This window comes from Gordionus sp. m RMFG-2023, chromosome 1, assembly GCF_954871325.1.
Source record: "Gordionus sp. m RMFG-2023 chromosome 1, tfGorSpeb1-WG-v2, whole genome shotgun sequence".
In the NCBI taxonomy this organism is placed as follows: Eukaryota; Metazoa; Nematomorpha; class Gordioida; order Chordodea; family Parachordodidae; genus Gordionus; species Gordionus sp. m RMFG-2023.
The window spans coordinates 49,469,203-49,493,581 of record NC_088775.1 but is presented as its reverse complement, the minus strand read 5'-3'; the positions used below and the strand labels follow the sequence as shown (position 1 = coordinate 49,493,581).

The 24,379-nt window shown below is 26.5% G+C and overlaps 2 protein-coding genes and 1 long non-coding RNA gene across 4 annotated transcripts in view; 1 reads left to right on the top strand and 2 right to left on the bottom strand.

Moving 5' to 3' along the window:
* Positions 1-21,405, bottom strand: part of LOC135922173 (guanine nucleotide-binding protein subunit alpha-11) — a 115,087-nt gene extending 93,682 nt beyond the window's left edge. Inside the window, exon 1 of one of the 2 annotated variants that reach the window (XM_065456600.1) lies at positions 20,904-21,405. The gene's annotated coding sequence lies outside the window, so the exon portion shown is untranslated. Of the gene's footprint in view, positions 1-20,114; positions 20,135-20,903 lie in introns of those variants that run through there. The other variant, XM_065456601.1, reaches the window with a different exon arrangement.
* LOC135926833 (uncharacterized) lies at positions 1,059-2,474 on the bottom strand. Its single transcript, XM_065462766.1, has 3 exons — positions 1,896-2,474; positions 1,188-1,309; positions 1,059-1,152 (listed from the first exon to the last, which is right to left on the bottom strand). Exons 1-3 carry the CDS (start codon positions 2,472-2,474, stop codon positions 1,059-1,061), a joined length of 795 nt encoding a protein of 264 aa, XP_065318838.1.
* LOC135922213 (uncharacterized) lies at positions 14,098-14,992 on the top strand. The gene is made up of 3 exons (XR_010570786.1): positions 14,098-14,366; positions 14,571-14,609; positions 14,896-14,992. It is a non-coding gene; the product is annotated as an uncharacterized LOC135922213 (long non-coding RNA).
* Positions 21,406-24,379: the final 2,974 nt, after the last annotated feature.

Below are 24,379 nucleotides of genomic sequence, written 5' to 3'. Positions count from 1 at the left end.
TTAAAAATAGCGATTATGACAATTGTCAGTTTTCTTTGGTACATCTTCACTAAATTTATATTTACACATGTTATTAATACTTATTTTAACATATTTTCGTCAAAAAACTTTAAAAATAACGATTATGACAATTGTCACTTTTCTATGGTACATCTTCACTAAATTTATATTTACACATGTTATTAATACTTATTTTAACATATTTTTGTCAAAAAATTTCAAAAAACTTTAAAAATAGCGATTATGACAATTGTCACTTTTCATTGGTACATCTTCACTAAATTTATATTTACACATGTTATTAATACTTATTTTAACATATTTTCTTCAAAAAAATTCAAAAAACTTTAAAATTAACGATTATGACAAATGTCACTTTTCATTGGTACATCTTCACTAAATTTTTGCATTCTACATGTTTGTGAATTTGTGCTAATTGGGATGGCAGGGTTAAGTAGAAATGGTATATTTTTCTATTTTTCTTAGGATACTGAGTAATTCCTAGGAGAAAAATATTTTATTTTCTACGTATTATATATTTTTCCTCCTTATAAAATATTAAGTTTATGTCTATACCCTTGTAATTTTATTTAAAATCTTTGTTCGGCAAATTTTCGCAATTATTTTCAATACCTAAAAATGGATTTTTCTATCTATTTTAGGAGATATTTATAAAAAATATAGCTTTGTTTTTTTTTCACATGACCGAAGGAAAATTACATGTTGTTGAAATTGCATTTCACACATAGAACATGTGTTCACATTACAAATCATTATTTCCTAATTACCATTAATCATACCCAAATAATGAATATTATAGCTCCTATTTCCCAAATGTCTTAAAATGAATGAATTATTATGTTTTGCTGATATTACCTTGTCCATATTAATGTTCCATAGATTATAAATGCAGACACCCCAATGTACATGTCATTATTGATAATATGTGTTTTCGCGCTTATATATTGAAATGTATCGGAGATATTATATTATAAATCATTATAAGGGAAGTCGATTCGATAAATTCCCTGAACGTCTTCAAGGCGTCCCGATACAATTCAAAGGGGCGATTCGATACAATAAGGGGCGATTCGATACAACACCACCACAGAGAGAGGGACGCTGGGCTTGTGAAGGGTGGGCATGTTGTAGCTGTTGAAAAAAAAGAAGTAAATTTAATATAATACATCAAATGCCAGTTATTTTCTGACAGGAGAATTAAGTTTTCCTTGGTGATAGAAAAAAACACGTGATCATCACGTGGGTTGGTGAGGAACAATGGAGCTTTGGGGTGATGAATATTCACATACTATTCAAAGTTTGTTGTTATTTTAAAATTCAAAATTAAATAGGTTTTCTTATATTTTTAAATTGTATAAAAGCCGTGTCATCTATTTATAATATATATTTAAAAATCATCAACTTTGAAAAGCGTCTGTGCCCTAATCGGCAAGAGCGTCGCTTCGAATCTGATGGCTTTGGGTTCGAATCCCAGCAAAGCATTTTTTTTGTAATTTTAAATTATATTAATTTCCTTATTTTTTTTAATTTTTATTATTTATGTACCTATAAAAATTTTAATTTTGCCAGATGAGGGTTTTGTATATTGTTATCATGGAAACAGATTTCGGATTTGGATTTATTAAGAATGAGTCTTTTAAATTGGCTTCAAGAAAAGCCAATTATTTTAGGAAGAGCATCACAGATTGTTCCATCATCAAGATGCCAAATAATTATTGTAATGTATTTTAATAGTAAACGAGTTTTTCTTATTCTTTTATTTTGTAATGTAAAAAATCAAAATTAGCCTTTATTATTCAAATTAATCTCAAAATATATAATAATAATAAAAATAAACATTTTACAAAAAATAACAAAAAACAACAATTTAATACATCATTTATCCCCAGTCGATCTGGTTTCGATCGTATCCTTTTGGGATATCGATCTTGACTTGTTTCTTCCTCACTCTCCTTTGAATTCATTTCATCGTTATTTTTTATTACATCCTCTTTGTTTACTATCTCTTCGGTTTTCTCTTCTACTTCAGTACTCTTTTCTAATTCGTATTCTTCAATTAATACATTTTCGGTTCTTTTCCTTAATTGGTCCGTATGACGTATAATCGTATTACCCGTTATACTTACTTCATAACGTTGTGATCCGAGTATGCCTTTAATAATGGCTTCTCCCCATTTTTTTTCTTTATTATTGTAAAGGCGCGACCAAACTTTTTCATTTATCTGAAATTTTTGATTGTGGTATTCAAACTTCTCATTTTTGTTTCCCCGCTCGAAAATTTGATCTAACAATCCTTTAGGTTTAAATTTTAGTAGTATTTCAGCGGGACTTTGTGTTTCTGTTCCTGGTGTATTTCTGTAATTGTAGAGAAAAATAGCTAGGCTGGTTTCTAAATCCCTCTCGTTTCTTTTATTCATACTCTGTTTAAAAGTTCGAACTAAACGTTCGGCCATGCCGTTTGTCTGAGGATGGTAAGGACTTCCGTGCACTAATTGAATTCCGTTTTTTTAACAAAAATCATTGAAATCTTAGCTGCTAAATTGGAGTCCGTTATCAGAAACGATTATTTTGGGAAATCCGAATCTTGCAAAAACTTAATATTTTTATTGTGCTTTCGGTTGTATTTCTGGTCAGCGACTGCTAGCATTTATCACTACCAACCAATAATGATTTTGAAATGGTCCAGCATAATCAATATGTACTCGGTGCCATGCTTTTGGTGGCTTTGTCCAATTTTGAATTGCTCTCTTTTGAGGCATATCGTGTTGTTCCTGGCATTCTCTACATTTTTCGACCCAGGTTTCTATATCTTGGTTTATATTAGGCCAACACGCGTATTGTCGTGCTCTCTTCTTCATTTTTACCATTCCGATATGTCCTTGATGTATCATGTCCAACACGTTGTTTCGGTATTGTTGTGGTATTATCATTTTCGTTCTCCATAATAAACAACCTCTCTCAGTTGTAATTTCCTCTCTCCTTTGGCTATACTCCTTTAAACATGCATCATAGTTTATTGACCATCCATCTATTGTATATCTGTATACTTTAGAAAGTATATCATCTCGCATTGTCTCTCTTTCAATTTCGCTTGTATTTAAAGGTGTTTCTCCCACCTGTATTTGATCTAGCTTCTTCTTTTGAATTTGGAGTTCCCTTTAGGGGTAATCTAGATAGCATGTCAGCATTTGCTATTTGTCTACTACTTTTGACTTCTATTTCATATTGATAACCGGCTAATAATAAAGCCCACCTTTGTATTCGGGCAGTTGATGTTGTGGGTATATCTTTTCTTGGGTGAAATAAAACCATTAATGGCTTGTGATCTGTTTGTAATGTGAATTTTTTTCCAAATATAAATTCTTTGAATTTTGTAACCCCGAATATGATGGCAAGTGCTTCTCTTTCAATTTTGGCTATAATTTTTTTCAGCTGCATTTAGTGTTCTTGAGGCGAATGCAATTGGTCTCTCCTTACCCCCTTCTATATGTGATATTACTGCCCCAATTCCTATAGATGATGCATCTGTTGCTAATATAATGGGTAATTATGGATCACTGTTGTAATATTGGAGTACTACTTATTTCTTGCTTTATTTTTTTATACGCATCTTTGTATTAATTAGTCCATCTCCAAACAACTGCTTTTTCTAATAATTTGTATAATGGTTTGGCTTTGGCTGCAAAATTCGAAATAAATTTTGAATAGTATGTTGCTGACCCTAGAAATGACTGTAATTGTTTCAAATTTGTTGGTTCTGGTGCATTTTTTACTGCCTCAGTATTTTTTCGGTAGTTGTAATTCCGTTTTTTTGAAATATTGTGTATTAAGTATTCGACATTTTGTTTAAAAAATTTACATTTTTCTATTTTTAGCTTGATTCCATTTTCATCTAGACATTTTAGTACCTTTTTTAAATTTGTTTCGTGTTTCTCTCTATTTTTCCCGGTTCATCTAAATAACAAGCTACTCCTTCAAAACCTTTTAATAATGTCTCGATGGCTCGTTGAAATATTGCTGAGAAGACGATATACCAAAAGGTAGTCTTGTGTATTAAATAATCCTCTATGCGTATTGATTACAAGATATTTTTGAGACTCTATTTAATACACATCAATTATATCCAAATCAAATTTAGATTTAAGATAATGGATGTGATAATGAATACCAAGGTAATATAAACGAGGACGTTTTCCCCCTGCTAAATCCTTTTATCAGAATCTAAGAAATGTGGGCTGAATAAAGGAGTTTTAATGTTGTAAGTGTCAGGGAATTTTGAGTAAACAGGAAATTTGGGATAAAAACAATTTATAAAATGTTCACGAAATTTGCAATTGAAAAGCATAGCCCATTGCAATGGGGTGGATACCACCACAGTGTTTGTGATCTATGATGGCAGGTATTTTTTTAAAAGAGTATTTAGGAAGGTTTTAAAAGCATTTAAAGATTTTTTGAGAAGAATGTAGATTTTAAACGAAGTGAGCAAAAACCATTGCGTCTGAATGTGGAAAATTTCTTAAAAGAATTGATAAATATCATAACTCACAAATCATATTTTTTTATTCCATATTTTTCATAATATATTTGGCCTCTCTAAAAATTTATAGAAATCTTGGAATGATTAATACGGATAATCTCTTCCTCTCATTTGACTATTATTCTGATTCATCTATCGTCAAATGAAGGTAAAATTTATTATTTATCCATACGGAGAAATTCTGATCACCCGTCATTCTTGACGGGCTATAAGCTAGTATATTAATAAATTAGAAATCTTATATCTTTAATATTTTCCTTAGAATATATAAAAAACATTTTAGGAAAAGTTATTTGTTCTGAAACAGGTCTTTGTAATCTATCCCTGGCTAGTAAACGTTGCACTGTATTTCCGACTAGAAGTGGGCATGGGCCGTGAAATTACGCGTGACCCATCGTGTCACGGTGGATTACGGCGTTAGTGTGAATAAATTTTAAATTATTAGGCGTGACTGAGCGCGGGCCTTCCCTAAATTTTTTCTGGGCGTGAACATGAATTTCCCGTGAATCATGGAAATTTTAATTTTTTTTTATAAATATAAATTTGCAATTTTATTATTATAATACATATTTTCTAATTTAATTTAGTTCTTTTTTAAAAAAGAAAAATTTCTGAAAACAAAAAATATTCTGGCATTTTATAAACAACATCTAGTGTCACGCTCAGTTCTATTTTTTTTTATGTTTAGGTGTCTTGTCGCAAGATTTTTTACTTAAACTTTAAAATTTATTCTCAAGCACTTAAGGTAGGCTTAATTCTAGATCCTAATTTCAAAAGCCTTAAGTTTTTAATAGACGAAGAAAAGGAAGATATTTACAAAACAATCTTAAAAATGTGAAATGATATAAAATTAGATGATATGCATAAGTCAATGCCAACTGTCATTTATAACTTTCCTAATTCATCCTACATTCATAAAAAACCATATATTCTAAATGAAATATATTTTTAGATGATTCTGATGAAGCATCAACATTTACCGATGAAAGCTGTGTGAATTTAAAAGATTAATCCCATAAAACAAATAACAATGGCAATATTTTGAAGTTTTGGAAGCAGGAAAATTTATTTCCTTTTTTGAGAAAATTAGAGAGTAAAATTTTGTCATCCCTGGCAAATTCGGCTTCTAGTGAAAGGTTATTTTCTGTAGCCAATCGCATATTAGAGGAAAGATGTACACAATTGAAATAAAAAAAAATAGACATTCTTCTTTTTCTAAGTAAAAATTTGGATTTTATAATATGTATTTATTTTTTGTAATTATGGATTATGGAATTAAAGAAATAAATAGAATAAATTCAAAAGTGTAAAAAATTATAGCATTAAACTTTTGAAAAATTTAAAAACACCGTAAATTTTCGGGCGTGAATCAAAATATTGCCTTTCGTGAGTTGGTGGGTCGGGTCGAAAATTTTTTAGTGGTAAGCATGAATGGGCGTGAATATTTTTTATTGCCACCGTGAGCGGGTGGGCCGTGAATAAAAAATTAGGCCCGCGTCCACCTCTATTACCGACTCCGTCACAAGTCATTGCAGCGAGATATGACCCAGAAATGCCATTCAGCTTTAATTCCGAAATCATTTTCATCATGGAAATAATTGATTAAAATTTTGTAATTCTTATATTGTGATGCTGCCCCATGTGAAAAGCATAAAAAAAATTTGGGGGGCTTTGAAATTTATCTATTAATTAGAGGACTAAATATTTTTGAAATAAATGAACGGTAATTGTATTATGCATGAGAGCCAATATAATTACATATAAATGATTTAAATTAAATCATAAAAAAATGAATGGTAACTTGTGATTTATTTCAGTAAAATCCTTGTACTTCACCTTGAACCACATAGGCATAATTTTAAGATAAATCTATTTTAACGATAAATTATCCTTCATTTTAATAGAATACATGCCTTAAAAAATTTGTGAGATAAAGCATTTTAAAAATTTTACAGGTGAAAATCTGCATTTTTCATACCTTTAAGGCTCTGTATCTCGAGAACTAGTTGCGCTAGCTAACAAAAACAAACAGCTTTCTTACTACCGATCTAAATTTCAGCAATTTTTAACAATTTCAAAAGGGGTCGGCTGAAAATGGGACTTTTTTGATTGAGTTGACATGTAGAAATTCGAAATATTTTAGTATAAAAAGTAGGGATATACCGATATTTTTATCGGATCGGATCGGGCCGATATTTTACCCATTTTAAAATATCGGTTATAGGCCAATATTATAAAATTTTCCGATCCGATAATAAATGGCGTTTTTACAAAAATAAAATGTTATAAAATTTTTATAAAAAGTTATATCTAAAATCATTTATTTTTATAAATAAAATAGAAATCCATTTTTATGTTTATTTTTTTAATAATAATAATTAATTTATAAATATTCTGTCATATTGTTATTTTTTTGCGTATTCTGTTTATAAAAGTGTGCGATAATCTCTTTCGAATCTGTTTTTAGTGAAGCTGGTGATATTGACAGTTGCCATCGTCGCAACCTGGCCTCTAATAAATTGGAAATTTTGGTATTTCTAAAAAAAAATCTTAGATATATTAATGCTAAATATTATTTTAAATATTTATTTCAAATTTCATAATATATTTGTTTATTACTTATCATGTATATAGATTAATGTTATTACTTATTAAATATTTTATATACTTTTAGAATTGCAATTGAATTGAATATAAACTAAAACTGATCATTATTATATTTAAATGACATAAGTTATGGTTTAGTTAGATTATAAATGTTATACTAATAAAGAGTGTATTAAAAATTAAAACCAATGGTACTTTACAGAATACAAAATTAAATTTTAATATCGGGAATATCGGATCGGCCTCCAAAAAGTAGTATCGATACACCCCTAATAAAAAGTAATATCATGTTATTGCTGTTAGCAACAAAATTTTAACTATAATCCGTTGTTTCGTATAGTGCCATCAATTTTATACAAATAAAAATTTGAATTTTAGTTAAAAATGATTTCGATAAGAGCCATGGCCAAGATTTTCACATCGTATATATATTTATTCTTTTCGAAAACCAACTCTCCTTATTGCTTAAAAATATAGGTAAAGCAATATAGGTAATCTGGATGCTAAAAACTCAAATTGGCGCCAATTTTCTTCTTTGATAGGCCTTTAGAGATTTTTTACCTTTATATTTATTATTGATAGTTTTTGAGATATAAGCATTTTTTAAATTTTACAGATTCGAAAGTCATTATTTTCGCACTTGCCCTGCAGAGTTGTTAAAGTAGCTCGCTAAAAGTAGCGCGCTATCTTTTTTGGTCTATAACTTTTCCAATTATTTATTTTTTTAGCGCGCTCCTTTTTTTGATTTAAAAATATAATGAATGTAACTATAAACATTAAAATCTATAATATATATAAAAGCCTTGTCACAAAAATTATGTCACACTTTTCATGTCCCACTTTTCATATCACACTTTATAATATATATTCAAAAAATCGTTAATTTTGAAAAGTCCCTATGGCCCAATCGGGTAAGACTTAGCTTACAAATCTAGATGGATTATTGGACTTGGGTTCGAACCCCGGCAATGTTTTTTTTTCTTAATCTGGTAAAATATTTTTTTTTCCTTAATCTGACAAAATTTATCAAATAGATACGATTCAAAGTTTGTAGCTCTTTAAAATTCAAACTATTTTCCTGCACAAGATAATTAAATACATTTAGAACATTATATGCATCAAGTACCAATTCAAGTACGAGATTTATTTAAATACTTTTTTAATTCTATATTTACGTATAATTTAAAATTTAAACCATTATATGGGGAATCCGAATTTTCTCTTTTATTTGATGAGGGAGAGGGACGAATCAGAAATTTTCCTATCTTATGAGGTGTTATTTAAAAATTTATATTTATTTGGGGTTATTCTAAAATTTTCCATTATTTTTATAAAATATGTTAATAAAGTATATATTTAGTAATTTTAATTTTATAATCTAAAAATTAATTATTGCTTGATGAGAGTTTTATGTTAAAACCCTTAAGAAAGATCCATTCCACATTGAATTTTATACAACTTTATATCTCTTAATTAGGTAATTTTTATGCATAAGTAAATATTTGCATCTCTCTTATCTTTTCTGAAATTGGCCTTTCTACATGCATTCCATAGTTTTGTATATTTTCTCATAACTTCATAACTTAATTGTAGAATGTATATTTTTCATAACTTATAACATTTTTGATTAAATGTATAACTTTTTTGTTTTACTTATATATAATTTAACTCTATATTAAAGTTAACCTCCTATAATTTGTTAAATTAGAATATCTTTTTATTTTTTCTATTGTAATTTAATAACAATGTCTTAAATTTAAATTTATATTTTGTAACTAAGTAATAAATCATTTGGAAGGGTGTTGGTTTGTTTAAAATTTAAATTAGGATGAACATATTTTTAGCATGGTTCCTTAATATGTATTCATGATTTTCATATAAATACTAGGAGCTAACCAATAGAATAATAGGTAAATCAGATATTTCCCCTTCATTTGATCCTAATTTTGAAAAATTTTCCCAATAATATAAATGGCAAAAAAAACATATACCTATTAGACAGATTTAATTCTTATAAACCCCTATATCACACCTATTTTTCTGGATCCAAGGAAAAATAAATTATTCTGAGTTTTCCTGGGTTTGGGAAATATTTTTCACAATTAATATGGGCTTGGAAGTAGCTTGGGAAACATTTTTTAAAATTAATATAGTGTTAGATTCCTGAAAATTTTTTAATTTTAAATATGGGTTAGAAATTGGCTTGAAAATTTCTTTTGGAGGCCAGGCCTGATCAAAAACCAAGGCCCATGCAACTTTCATATTCTGATTGTATTTTTAAATGCATTGTGACTTTTTATATATTTTATTTTAGTTCTCAACTATCAAAATTATTAAGGTCTTTTTGAGAAAATTTTCACAAGTGAAGGACCTGGCTTGTGAATTTTTTTAATATTAGGCATAGGTGTAATATTTAACACAGAATATTTATATGGCCCTCAGGTAAAAGCTAATTTAAATATATTTTTATTCAAAAATAATATTCATTCTTAGTCTTAATGGGTTGGCCTTTGTCTGAAGTAGGGGTATATAAAATAGACATGGTTTTTAGAGATTTACCTATCTCCAGGCTTGGAAAAAAATTTAAATTACTATCGGTTGGTTAGGTTTGAGAAAATTCTTGAATAAGATTATTATGGGTTGGGCTGGGTTTGGGAAATATTTTTATAAATTATATTAGGCTGGGATTGGGGAAAATTTTTCAAAAATATTATGAGCTAGAATGCTTGAGAATTTTTTTATAATTAACTATGAGTCAGACATTGGCCTAAAAAAAATTTTATGCAGGCCTGGGCTCGGCCTGATCAAAAAACCTAGGCCCATGAATATCTGATTTTGATTGTATTTTTAACATTATGATTATTTAAATATTTTATTTCAGTTCTCAACTACCAAAATTATTATATTCACTGGGCTTGGAAGAATTTTTCAAAATTATTATGGCTTTGTACTTTGCCTGGGAATTTTTTTTAATAATAAATATTAGGTAAGTAATCAGTAATATTTATCAAATAATATTGGTATTATCAAGTAAAAGCTTTAAATTTAATTTTACCAAACCATAGTATTTACACTTAGTTTTAATGGATTAAACATGGCATGAAGGCGGGGGGGGGGGGATTAAAAGAATAATAATTGGATATTATTTTCAAATAAGAGGTAACAACTATCATAAAAGTAAGAAGAAAATTCTCATTCCCAGTTATTTTTGACGGGCTATCTTATAGTTTAAAAATAATATAATAATTATAATTTATTATTTAATTTTGAAATTGAAATTTATATTTTAAATTGATAATTTATATTTTGAATTTGTATTCTAAACCTAAATCATCTGGTGTAAATTATTTAATATCATCAGTATCACAAATGGATATCCAAATCGATGTAAGTGAGTCAGACAATTTTAATATTAATGAAATGGAAGGTGTCCTGAAAGAAAATGTTCTTGATAACAATAATACAAATTTTCCATTTCCAAATGAAAAATATTTCAAATTAATGTAAAAACAAAGGTGGCTATAAATTTATTTGTTCAAACTGTAAAAAAAAATATCCTCAAATAAATCCAGTAGCTATAACCTCAAAAATCGCCCAAAGCTAATTGTCATTTTAAACTCTAATAGTGTTTTTATTTTGTAATATGTTCACGCCAACAGTTTTAAAGAGATAGAAAAAATCTTAATAATTTTGGGGAGATACATCCAAAAAGACCAATTCAATTCAAGCTATATTAATTAATAATATAGCATAAGCCAATATTTCTCAGAAACTGGCTAATAAAGTTATTGTGGATTTTATAATTACAGTTCAGCCAATGTCATTGGTTGATAATCCATTATTTACCATGATTGATTAAAACTATATCCCCTGGTACAACAATTTTTTGTCGCCAGATACTAAGGATTGAGATAGCAAAGATGCCCTCGTTAGAAACATAAAAACGACTTCCATAGATAATTTTTTTGAAATAAAGGATATTAATATAATAAAAAATCACCTAGAGGCGTTTTTTAAATCTAAAAATACAAATGAGTATTTTTGATAATTTTTCTTATATTAAAAATATATATGGGGAATTCCATATCAAATCAACAAAAAAGTAGATTTTCAACCCGACCCCCTTCAATTTTTCTTAAATTTTGTATATTGGTAGTATATACTATAACTAAGAAAAAAATAAAATTTTACCTTCCAACACTGTTTACCCGCTAAGATATGGCCGTTTAAAGCGCGGAAAAATGGTACATTTTTGACAAAATGCACTTCATTTTATTTTCAAATATCTCGAGAAATAATTATGTTAGAAAAACAATTTAAATTTTATATTGTAGCTTAATAAAAGTTCTTTAAAATGACATAAAAACAAATATGATGACATTTTATTAATATCGAAAACCGGATGTGTAAAACCGGAAATAAAAAAAGTATTTTTTTTAAAAACTTTTTTTCTGTAGATAGATATCATACTGCTTTATATTTGTACAAAATCCTAGACTGGGATGAACATGGGTTTAGGAGTTATCACTCTTTATATGGCTAAAATTGAACAAATTTAACATTAATATCAAATAGTTATGAAATAATGTTAATTTAAAAATTATGTCTAAATGATAGGCCCTTACTTTTTTTTTATCTTTATAAAAAAATTTTGAGAGGTGGCTGGGATAATGAGCTGTTTAAAACTTTAGTTAAATTTTATCTCGAAATTAAAATTACTTGACAAAATAATATTTTATTTAGCATAAAATAATCTAGCAAGAAATTCAACAATAAATTTTCCCCCATATATTCAAAATTAAAAGAAAGGCTTAATATATTATTTGAGGAGAATTCTATAGATTATAAAACATTCAAACAATGGATAGCAGTTGATCGAACTACCCTTGAAACACTGATAAAATCCGCTGACGAATTTGTAGATTATTTAATTGAATAATTAAACAATTTAATTCCTCATTTGTTTAAAGCTTCACGATAATCATTAATTGGAAACTTTTTAAAATTCAATTTAAATGTTGGCGAATTCTTAGTTATTGCAGACTTTTCAGAAAACTATGCATTTGTAGTGCAGAACCATGCACAAGGATGTAATCAGACCAATAATCAAGCCACTATCAACTCTTTTATAATTTATTACCGTAAGAACAACATAATAAAACATGTAAATTTAGTGGTTATATCAGATTGTTTAAAGCACACGCATGTGCATTTTATTTATTTTAAAAATTAATCGTAGTCTTGAAGGAAAGATTTAATAGAGTGGCTAAAATTTATTATTTTTCTGATGGAGCAAACCAATATAAAAATAAAGATTTCATTAATCTCTACAATCATGAAAATGATTTTGGGATAAAGGCTAAGTGACATTTTTTAAAACCGCACAAGGTAAAAGTCCATGCGACTTGGGGGCCGTTACTACACGGTTAGTAGCTCGAGCAAGCTTGCAACGTCCATATGAACATCACATATTGACAACAATAGATTTATTTAACTATGCAAGAAATAATATCTATGGAGTAAATTATATATTTGTGTGCAATAATGAATAAATGAACATAGAAAGTCATCTTGAAAGCAGGTTTTTGAGAGCAAAGAGAATTTCTGGAACACAACGTTCCAAGCTTTTATCCCCCTAGACGAAAACAAAAGTCATAATTTATTAAAATTCCTTGGATGATTATAATATATGATATATTTTAATTATAAATTTTTGATTGTATTATATGTAATGCAATTTGAGGCAAATAAAGTTATAAATATGTTTAGAATTATTTTGTCAAGTAACTTCGAGACAAAATTTAACTAAAGTGTTAAAGAAAGCTCATTATTCCAGCCACTTCTCAAAAATTTTGATAAAGATAAAAAAGTTAAGGACCCGTCATTTAGACATAATTTTTAAACTAACATTATTTCATAACTATTCCTTAAAAATTAAAATATGATATTAATGTAAAATTTGTTCAATTTTAGCCATATAAAGAGTGATAACTCCTAAACCCATGTTCATCCCAGTCTAGGATTTTGAAAAAATATAAAGTAGTGTGATATGTATCTGCAGAAAAAAAATTTTGAAAAAAAATACCTTTATTTTCTATGGCCATTTCCGGTTTTACACATCCGTTTTTCGATATTAATAAATTTCCATCATATTTATTTTTATGTCATTTTAAAGAACTTTTATTAAGCTACAAAATAAAATTTAAATTATTTTTTTAATATGATAATTTCTCGAGATATTTGAAAATAAATGAAGTGCATTTTGTAAAAAATGACCATTTTTCCGCGCTTTAAACGGCCATATCTTAGCGGGTAAACAGTGTTGGAAGGTAAAATTTCATTTTTTTCTTAGTTATAGCATATTCTACCAGTATACAAAATTTAAGAAAAAATGAAGGGGGTCGGGTTGAAACCTTGGTTGATTTGATATGGAATTCACCAAGTATATAATTAAATACTGTCTTGCCCTCAAGTGCTAGTGTTGAGAGATTATTTAGTAAGGTGAAATTTATAGTTTCTGATCGTCGCTCTAGACTTGATAATGATATTATAAAAATGATTATTATTAAAATGCAACATAAATAAAAAATGAATATTACCATAAATAGTTATTTTTATTACATAAATTATAGTCTTTTTGCATAAATTTTTTTATAATCTAAACTAACTAAATTTAGATATTTATAAATGATGATTATTATGTATTATATACTATACAATTACATTATAAGCAAAAAATATACAAATTTATTTTTAAATTTTTTAAAAGTAACCAAAGCTACTTTTAAAAGTAGGGTTTAACAACTCTGCTGCCCTGTATCTCGGGAACCAGGTGTGCTAGCGAGATAAAATAAACGGCTTTCTCATGTTTTTACCTATCTAAATAATTCCAGAAATAGAGGCCTAATGAAAATTGTTGTAGCTGTTGAAAAAAAGAAGAAATAAATTTAATATAATACATCAAATGTCAGTTATTTTCTGACAGGAAAATTAAGTTTTCCTTGGGGGAAGAAGAGGAGATAGGGATCACGGGGTGTGTTTCATTGTTCGGAAAAACCCGTAGTTGGAGATTAAGAGATATTGGATTAGATGTCAGCTGTGGACCTTTGGATGTTAGCTGTGGACCTTTGGATGTTAGCTGTGGACCTTTGGATGTTAGCTGTGGACCTTTGAGAAATGAAGAATTGGATAATTATATTATGTTATATTTTTCTACATATTTTATGTTAGATTGTTGTGGTTTTATTGGAAATAAAGATAATTATGTTAAATATGGATCGTCGTTAATGGTCAATGGTATTTATTTAATATTATTAGAAAGAATTATTTTGGGTTGTTAAGTTATATAATTGAGAGTAAAGGGCATTTTTGTTATATTTAAGGTAACTTGTAATATTGTTGCCAGCTGACCAGGATCGAAAGAGTGGGTTGATTCGGTTTTAAAGTAAAACAAAATTTTTGTTGTATACATATTACATAAGAGAAATTTTGACAAGGCAATGTACTAAAAACTATACAGATACATGAGTTTAAGGATTTCTATACTTTTATATTTAACTTAAAAGGTGTAAGATAGAAAGTATGTATGAGTATTAGGCAGAAATATGGAAATAAGATCAGGAATTTAAGACAGTAATATTTGGTATATTATCTTATGTCTAGATGTATATGGTACATATAATTTTGATCATTATTTGGTATGCCTTAAAACTCATTGAATGGTGTTATAGGTATTCCGTCATAGGAAGCTGAAAGACCTCATGAACAGCAGGACAGAAAGGATTGTTAAATATTTAAATATGTGAAATTTATGAAAATATATATGGATATAGACTTTTGTAATAAGGTGTGTATTATTTAATTATGCATTTTGGATTTGTAAAGGGATGAATATGTATGGGATAATTTATTATTAATTAAGGTTAATATATTGCATAGGTAACATATGATATATTTAACTATGAATTATTATTTATAATGTTAATATATTGTATAGGTAACATATGATATATTTAATTATGAATGAGAATTTGAAGGAATTGAAGTATGATGAAGTCAGAATAATATCTATAATGTTAGATGTGGATAGTTATTTTGATTTAGTGTCTGCATTTAGTGTATATATAAATTGGATAGGAATTTGTATGATACATTAGATGGTGTATAATATTTTTTTTTCCAAATTATGAAATCTTTATATTTAATATATATTTTTTTTTTTTAAATTATAAATTTTTATAAGAATTTTATTTGCAATTATTATATTATTTGTGTGGTATGCAATGATGTGAAGGGAAAATATTTTTACAGATAAGGTCAGCCCGTGTTGATGGGTATGCCTTGAAGTGAGAATATTGTTTAGTTTGCATACTGGAGAAAGTTTTTTTTTTGGTGTAAATTTTTTTTGTTATGCTGCATAATACATTTTTTTTATTTTTGTAATAATTTTATAGCACATCACATTTTACTATTTAATTATGAACATATTTTTTAAAGAAAAGACTCAAATTATTTTATATTGTGAAGGTATATTAAAAATTCTTTACATATATACCATATAGCCCATTATATTCTCAATTGTTGTTATTTTGCATTCTACATTTTTGTGAATTTGTGCTAACTGTGATGACAGAGTTAGGTAGAAATGGTATATTTTTCTTAGGATACTGAGTAATTCCTAGATGGGAAATATTGTATTTTCTACGTATTATATTTGTTCCTTCATATAAAATATTAAATATATTTGTATATGGATATATTGTAATTTTAGGTAGAATCTTTGTTTGGCAGAGTTTCGCAATTATTTGTAATACCTAAGGATGGATTTTTCTATTCATTTTAAGAAATATTTACATAAATGTAGCTTTGTTTTTTTTACATGACAGAAGGAAAATTACATGTGTTGAAATTGCATTTCACACACAGACAATATGTTCACATTACATTATTATATGTAATATCATTATTTCTTAATTACCATGAATCATATCCAAATAATGTGTATTATAGCTCATATTTCCCAAATGTCTTAAAATGAATGAATTATTATGTTTTGCTGATATTACATTGTCCATATTAATGTTGCATAGATTATAAATGCAGATACCCCAATGTACAGGTCATTATTGATAATATGTGTTTTTGCGATTATATATTGAAAGGTATCGGCGATATTATATTATAAATCATCATAAGGGAAGACGATTCGACAAATTCCCTGAACGTCTTCAAGGCGTCTCGATACAATTCAAAAAGGTGATTCGATACAATTCAAAGAGGTGATTCGATACAATTCAAAGGGGTGATTCGATACAATTCAAAGAGGTGATTTGATACAACAACACCACAGAGAGAGGGACGCTGGGCTTGTGAAGGGTGGGCGTGTTGTAGCTGTTGAAAAAAAGAAGAAATAAATTTAATATAATAAATCAAATGTCAGTTATTTTCTGACAGCAAAATTAAGTTTTCCTTGGGGGAAGAAGAGGAGATAAGGATCACGGGGTGTGTTTCATTGTTCGGAAAAACCCGTAGTTGGAGATTGGGAGATATTGGATTAGATGTCAGCTGTGGACCTTTGGATGTCAGCTGTGGACCTTTGAGAAATGAAGAATTAGATAATTATATTATGTTATATTTTTCTACATATTTTATGTTAGATTGTTGTGGTTTTATTGGAAATAAAGATAATTATGTTAAATATGGATCGTCGTTAATGGTCAATGGTATTTATTTAATATTATTAGAAAGAATTATTTTGGGTTGTTAAGTTATATAATTGAGAGTAAAGGGCATTTTTATTATATTTAAGGTAACTTGTAATAAAAATAAAACTTCTTTGATAGATTTGACATGGAATGGCCCTTAAAGATTTTATCTCTTCATGGCATGATTAAGATATGTCTGTTAGATAGAATATATTTTTTATATAAAATAGTTCTGATTGATTTATACCCTATATCTCTCTGACCGGTTATCCAAAAGCCAGAAAAAGGATTATCCCATAGCATTAATTGTTATTATAAATTTTAAAAAAGGTAAATTTATGGCAATATATGACCTCTATTAGTAGCCAATACTGAAATTATTTTTTGCTGATCAAAAAATAGTGACCATTTTTTTAATATTAATATTCTATTATTACTAATACTGAGAATTTAATAGAAGTAATCATTATTCGCCATGTGCAATTAATTGTTCTAATAATATTTTTAATATTTTTATATCATATTCTTATTATAGTAAATAATCTACAACATGTATTTATGCATATATTAATTTTTATTAATAAGGAAATATTTAAAAACAGTAAATTAGATGTATTATATTATACCATATTAAACCATAAATATTGTTCAAATCCAACCCCAAATAATTTCTTTAATTTTTGTAAATATAAATTTGCATAAATATGTGTTGAGGACTTCTATACCCCCCAAAGCCAATGATAATTTACCACCTACCAAAGTAAAAAAAGGAAATTCAAATCAAAATTCAATAAAATGATATTAAAATTAGCAAAAAAAGATATTCAAATCATAATTAGGAGAAAAAAGAAATTCAAAATCTAAATTTGCAAGAAAAGAAAATTCAAATAAAATATGCAAAAAAAAGAAAATACAATTCAAAATTACCCTAGATCCCCTCAAATCTTTTTCAAATTATAAAGGCGCCTTTATAACTCTTTATCTTCTTCAACTTCAATGATTATCTTGCGCCACCCTCCCCCCCCCTCCCCTTACCTCGAGGTAGAAGTCCTTGGTTATAGATTCCTTATATTATATTAAATATTAAAACAATAAATTATATGCTATCTATTGAATTAAAAAATATCCCGTTTTTTAGTTATTTTATCGATTTTCCCCTGAAAGGGTCTCATTCCATATCAAATCACGCGCTTTATAATCACATCTCAATTCCGATAAATATTTATACAAAGATTATAAATGTTATAATTAGGGATGTACCGATATTTTATATCGAATCGGATCGGGCCGATATTTCGCTCATTTTAAAATATCGGTTATCGGCAAATATTATAAAATTTTCCGATCCGATATAAAATGGCGCTTTTAACAAAATTTAAAAAAGGTTATATCTAAAAAACCATTTATTTTTATAAATAAAATCGAAATACATTTTTATGTTTAATTTTTTTAATAGAAATAATTAGTTAATAAACATTCTGCAATATAGTTATTTTTTTCGCATCTGTTTAAAAAAGTGTTCATTAATCTCTTCAGTATCTGTTTTTAGTGATGCTAGTGATATTAACAGTCCCCATCACCGCCGACATATCTCTGATATAAAAAGAAATCTTCGATATATTAATTTTAAATATTAATTTCAAATTTCATAATATATTTTTTTATTACTAATTATGTAAATAGATTAATGTTATTACTTATTATATAAATAATAGCAATTGAATTGAATATAAACTATAACTGACCATTATAATATATTTAAATGACATATGTTATGGTATAGTAAAATTATAGATGTTGTACTAATAAAAAGTATATAAAAATTAAACCCGGTATCTTTGCAGAATACAAAATTAGATGATATCGGATCGGTTATCGGCCGATATCAATTTAATATCTGAAATATCGGATCGGATCGGCCTCCAAAAAGTGGTATCGGTACACCCCTAGTTATAATTAGATCAAAAACGAAATTTGAACTCCCTAGCTTTTATATTAGCCCAGATATTAAGGGTTAAAGATGCAATAAACGCGATTTTGACTTTTTCGAATTAATAATTAGTTATTAATTCAAATTAAATCAATTTAGGTATTAAATTAACTGTTTACCTAATATTTTTATCAATAAACATGTTAAACGAATATCTAGATAAATTAACAAAAATGAATGTGTCTAAAAAATTAAGGATGGCAGTATTAATATTTAAATGCATCAACAGCAAAAGTTAGTTATATAATATAAGGCACAATAATTAATTTATGGGTAATATCAGGTAGATTAATAAAGAAAATATATTTTTTATCAATCAATATGACATTGCTCATAAAATTATTATGAATATAAATGTTATAAACATGAAAAAACAAATCACTGCATTAAAACTTCTTATTTTTTAGAAAAAAGATTTATTCGAATCAAATACAAATAGTAAATTTTATTATTAGTACAAAAAAAGAATAGTAAATTACAAATAATGCAATGGCCAAGTCATTAGTAAAAATTGACTTTAAATTATATTTGGATCCATATTCCATCCTTAATTGGTTAATCTTTTATTGTTTATATCAATTTTTTTCTGAAATATTTATAAAATTCATCCAAAATTCAAAATAGTGAAATTTTAAGCTAAACTACAAAACCATCAAAAATAAAAATCCAAACCTGGACAAAAAAATTTCAGAAAAATCCCAGGCCAATCTAAATCCCAGTTTTAAAATGAAACTTTTTCAATCTATGCCAGCTATGCTTGAAAATGAATTTTTTTTTCGCAAATCTGGAGCAGGTGTAAGATTTTTTCTTGTACAAGTCACTGATAGATATATATATATATAAGGTTAATATTCATAGGGTTATTCAGTGTATGGACCTTTGATAATCTAATATCTGTAAAGCTTGATAATAAAATTGAAATATATAAAAGTATGTAATTAGGTGCAAAACCAAGGGGGAATGGGTGAATCCCACATTGCAAATTTGCCTATTCTCATAAATATCATTTTAAGTTATTAAAAATTTCCCATTACAACCTCCCCCTCCTCCCCCAAAAATGTATACAATATATCACTATAAAAATTTTGAAAGAAAAATTAGTAAAAGTTACTAATTTTTTAAAATAATAACTATAATTCCAAATTTTTAGAAAAAGGCATTTTAAAAAAAAATAAGTGAATAAAAATTAAATATGGCCAAAGGCCTAAAATAAGTGGACTTAAGTACTTCCAATACAATTTATGGCAGAACCCACCTATTAGTGTTTCACCCCCCATTGGGAAATTCTGGATACTCCTATGTAATACAATTAAAATAAAAGAAAAATAGAATTAAGAAATTAAAAACAATGAATAAATAGAAGAAATTGATATAAAATACAATGAAAAAGTTAAAGAATATTAATCAGATATGCAGTGATACTAATATCTTGATATTAGTTAATGTTGCTAAATGGCTCAATTTTAAAAAATGGCAAACCTACTTAACCAAAATATTAAACAAACCCTGAAGATTTTACTCATTCATCACAGAAGGATTTGGATATCTATTAACAAAATCACGAGGTTTGAGTAATATTATTTTGGCTAAAAAATTTTGTAGAAATGGAGACTAGAAAAATAATATTTTTTTAAATGAACTTAATTTTTAAAAATTTGGCATTGTGTATCAGCCATACTTTATTGGTATTGGCAAAGAAGTGGTATTAATGATAAAGGTTGGTGCAGCCTTGTTTAAACATGTCTATATTAACTTTCTAGCATGTTTATTAACATAACTTAGCCAGTATATTTTTACCCAGCCCATCTTATGAAATATAATTAATAAAAGTTGTCCAACCTAGCCCATAATTTTTATGAGGGAAAATAACATATATTTGCATAATTATCACCACTAAAACATTTTCATAACTTTGGTCTCATGGTGCAGCTTGTAAAACTATTTCTTAAAAATTATGGGCCTGTTCAAAAACCTTTTTTCCCAGCTTTAGCATAAGAAAAAAACAATTAGAGGAAGTTTTTTAAAAAAAGGGAATTTTTTTTACCTTCTTTTTTTTAAAAAAAGTGATAGTCAGTCTCCTTTATTCCAGCAAAGAATAGAAAGGAAAGAATATCCTGGATTAGATAATCCTGAATTTGGAATTGTCCTGGATTAAAGAAAATGATTAAGATTTAAAATCCCAAAGATATTTGAATTTTATTAAGTTTATTATTTGTGAATGTTGAATAAGTCATTTTTATATTTTAACAATAAGTCCATGTTTGATAATAATTGGTTGCATGAAGATATATGATATTGGCAAATATTTCCCAATATTATAACTTAGTAATATATTATTTTAGTCATCATATTATATCATAATTTGACAAATAATTATATTTGTTAGATCCAATAAATTGAATTGATCTTTAAGAATTTCCAGAACTTTCTTTCTCAGTTTGTTGAAATAAAAGAAATATCATGATTTGAATATAATTTTATAGAAAAAAAAATAGAATATTAATTCTTTCTATGGTATATTTTAAAGCATCATTTTATTTGTACAATGTTCAGATTGCTTTTATGAAATGAAATGTGAAAATATAAGAAAAATAAAAAATACTGGATATGCCAAATATTATAATATAGTGATTTATGTCTTAGGATGTAAGCAAATTAATAGAATTGGAAAAACAAATATTCCATGTTAAGGTTTTTAAAAAAATCTTGGGTTTGTATAATATAAAATGAAATATAGATGATCTATGGGTATTTTATAGAATATTCTTTGTAATTTTTTTAAAGGAAATTAATATTTAAATATATTTAAATTTGTTAGTTTTTATTTTTTATATAAAAATGAATTTTATCTGATTTTGGATGTCTGTTTTTATCTTCTTAGGATATTCTTTGGATTCTGGTAAAATATTAAAATATTTCGTGGTTATAATATATATAGTTAAAATTAAATTGATCTTAGATCTTGCTATGCAATAAAAAAAATTATATGGGGAATGGGGAGTTTTTATATAAACTAGACGTTTTTTGTTGGAAATATGATATTTTTATTAGAAGTATATAAATGAACATTTTTAAAATATATTTAATTAATTAATTATTGCTACGTTAAATAAATTAATATATTTTACATTAAATAAATTTTTATATTGTTATATTATATTTATTTTATTAAAGTATTACTTAACCAATTCATTAAGTTATATCTAATGCTGTAAAGTAATGTCAAAAAAGTAATGTCGTTACCTTTTTTGAATAAAAGGATAGCCATTCATTACCTTCTTCTAGCGGTAACGAGTAATGGTAATGCGTTTCATTTTTTGAGCAACGGTAACGCAAAGCGTTATTCGTTACTTTAAATTTTTCTTAAGAAATATTATAAAAAGAAAAAAATATTTTATTGTACTAAAAAATTACTTTTATTTATTTTTTAATATAAATAATTTATATCAACCACCATTCCTTCATTTTTATTTTGTTAAATTTTCAGTTGAATGTTATTCTAATTAATATTCAATATTTTAAGAATATTATGTACTTACTTCTTCAGATGAAGATAATTTACCCTTCTGTGGCCCTAATTTTAAACATATTTTACGCCAATAAGGAAAATTTAGGGTACAAAGTCTACACTTTGTAATTGTGAATTATGTTCCAACGCAAATATTTCAAAATGTTCAGCAGTTCAAACTTAAAAAAGCATATGAAGGTAGTTGTGTTTATATAAAAGAAATATCTTTCTTTTTGCCCACTCAAAACAGTATTTTATTTTATTTTATCTTACCCTAATCGTAATTTATAGACAAAGCCTGTTTTATATTTTATTCACTTAAAACTGGTCCTAACCAGTTTCGAGATTGGCCATTACATGGAAATAAATATTATAACAATACGTCGATAGATTTATTATGGTTAATTTGTTGAAATAATATATAAGGACCCCCTAAAAATAATTATAACCATTAAAGAATTCATGTTTTGATATTTTTTTTGTGATAATCGTGTTTAATAAAATAAATTTACGATATTTTTTTTGCGTAAAATCCCGCTTATGATGACATAAATGCCTGCTAAGTCCGGTCCCCCACTCCCATTCTCCGACAATCCCAGACCCACGAACTCCTTCGATCCCTCTCCCTTCCCGATGGTTAGACTCGACAGTCCAAACATTTCAAAGGTAGAAAGATGAATTAATATATTATTATTTTAAACATTACTTTAACAATAGAATATTATATCATGGGTATTATAAAATAACCATTAAAAGAAGTATTCTTTCTGTTGCATGTTCGCTTAATTTGTTGTAATTCATTGTATATTTAAATACTTCTTAAATATTTTGCTTATTCAATTTGTTGTAATTGTTTATTATATTCCAAAAAAAGGAAATAATGACAATAATTCCCCCTTCTTAATTGTAATTGTTTATTATATTCCAAGATAAGGAAATAATGACAATAATTCCCCTTTACAATTGTAATTGTTTATTATATTCCAATATTAGGAAATAATGAAAATAATTCCCCCTTCCCAATTGTAGTTCCTACTATCCCCATATATATATATATTATTTTTTATATAATTCTTTGTTAATCTTAATGTAAGTATTGGGTATTATTTTAATAATGAAACCATTATTGTAACCAGAGACCTGCAGAGGTATTATTTGCACGGCCCGGCCCGGCCCGGATATTTAAAAAAAAAATTTTTTACGGCCCGGCCCGTATTTAAAAATTTAAGGCCCGGCCCGGGTTTTTTTAAAAAAAAAATTTCAAGCCCGACTCGGAATTTTTAAAATTATATTCGACCTGGTATATACAAAAATTCACCTATGAGGTATTTTACCATATTTATCAGCGAGTATTATCGCTTATTATTTAAAAAATACATGTAAAAAGCTAATATTTTGAGAATATTATATTGAATTTATAAAAATTATAAAACTGTTATTTATAAAAATGGATATTTTGAGCATATATTATATTTTATATTGCATTTATAAAAATAAAACTAATATTCATAAAAATGGTAATAATATTTGTCATATACTATATTTTATATTACATTTTAAAAAAATAAAACTAATATTTAATTTATAAAAATGGAAAATATTTTGAGAATATAATATATTGTATATAATTTACTATTTAATTTATAAAATAAAAATAAATCGCTATTTAAAAAAATGCATGTATAATAAATAGTATTTTAAAAATATAATCTAATTGCACAATATTAATATAATTTTTTTTATTTTTTTTTTTATTTTTTTTTTTTATAATTAAAGGTTAAAAAAAAATAAAAAATAAAATTTATTTTATAATATAAATTTTTAACAAAAGAAGATAATTGTATTATATAATATTGTAAAAAAAAATAATGAAAAATGTTGGATTAAAAACTTTCATGACTCAAGGTAAATATAATAAATGCAATAAATATTTGACAGTTTGCAAAGTAAAAAACCAGCATGATTGACGAAACCCTATACTCAAGAAAGATATTAAAAATTCACAAATTATC

What these genes read in the sequence shown, in the direction of transcription:
- LOC135926833 (XM_065462766.1), bottom strand. Translation starts at nt 2,474, where the DNA reads ATGGCCGAACGTTTAGTTCGAACTTTTAAACAGAGTATGAATAAAAGA. An exon ending in ATCGACTGGGGATAAATGAT is followed by an intron (nt 1,310 to 1,895) that starts GTATTAAATTGT and finishes AACTTTGAATAG; the next exon opens with TATGTGAATATTCATCACCC. An exon ending in GAAAATAACTGGCATTTGAT is followed by an intron (nt 1,153 to 1,187) that starts GTATTATATTAA and finishes TTTTTTCAACAG; the next exon opens with CTACAACATGCCCACCCTTC.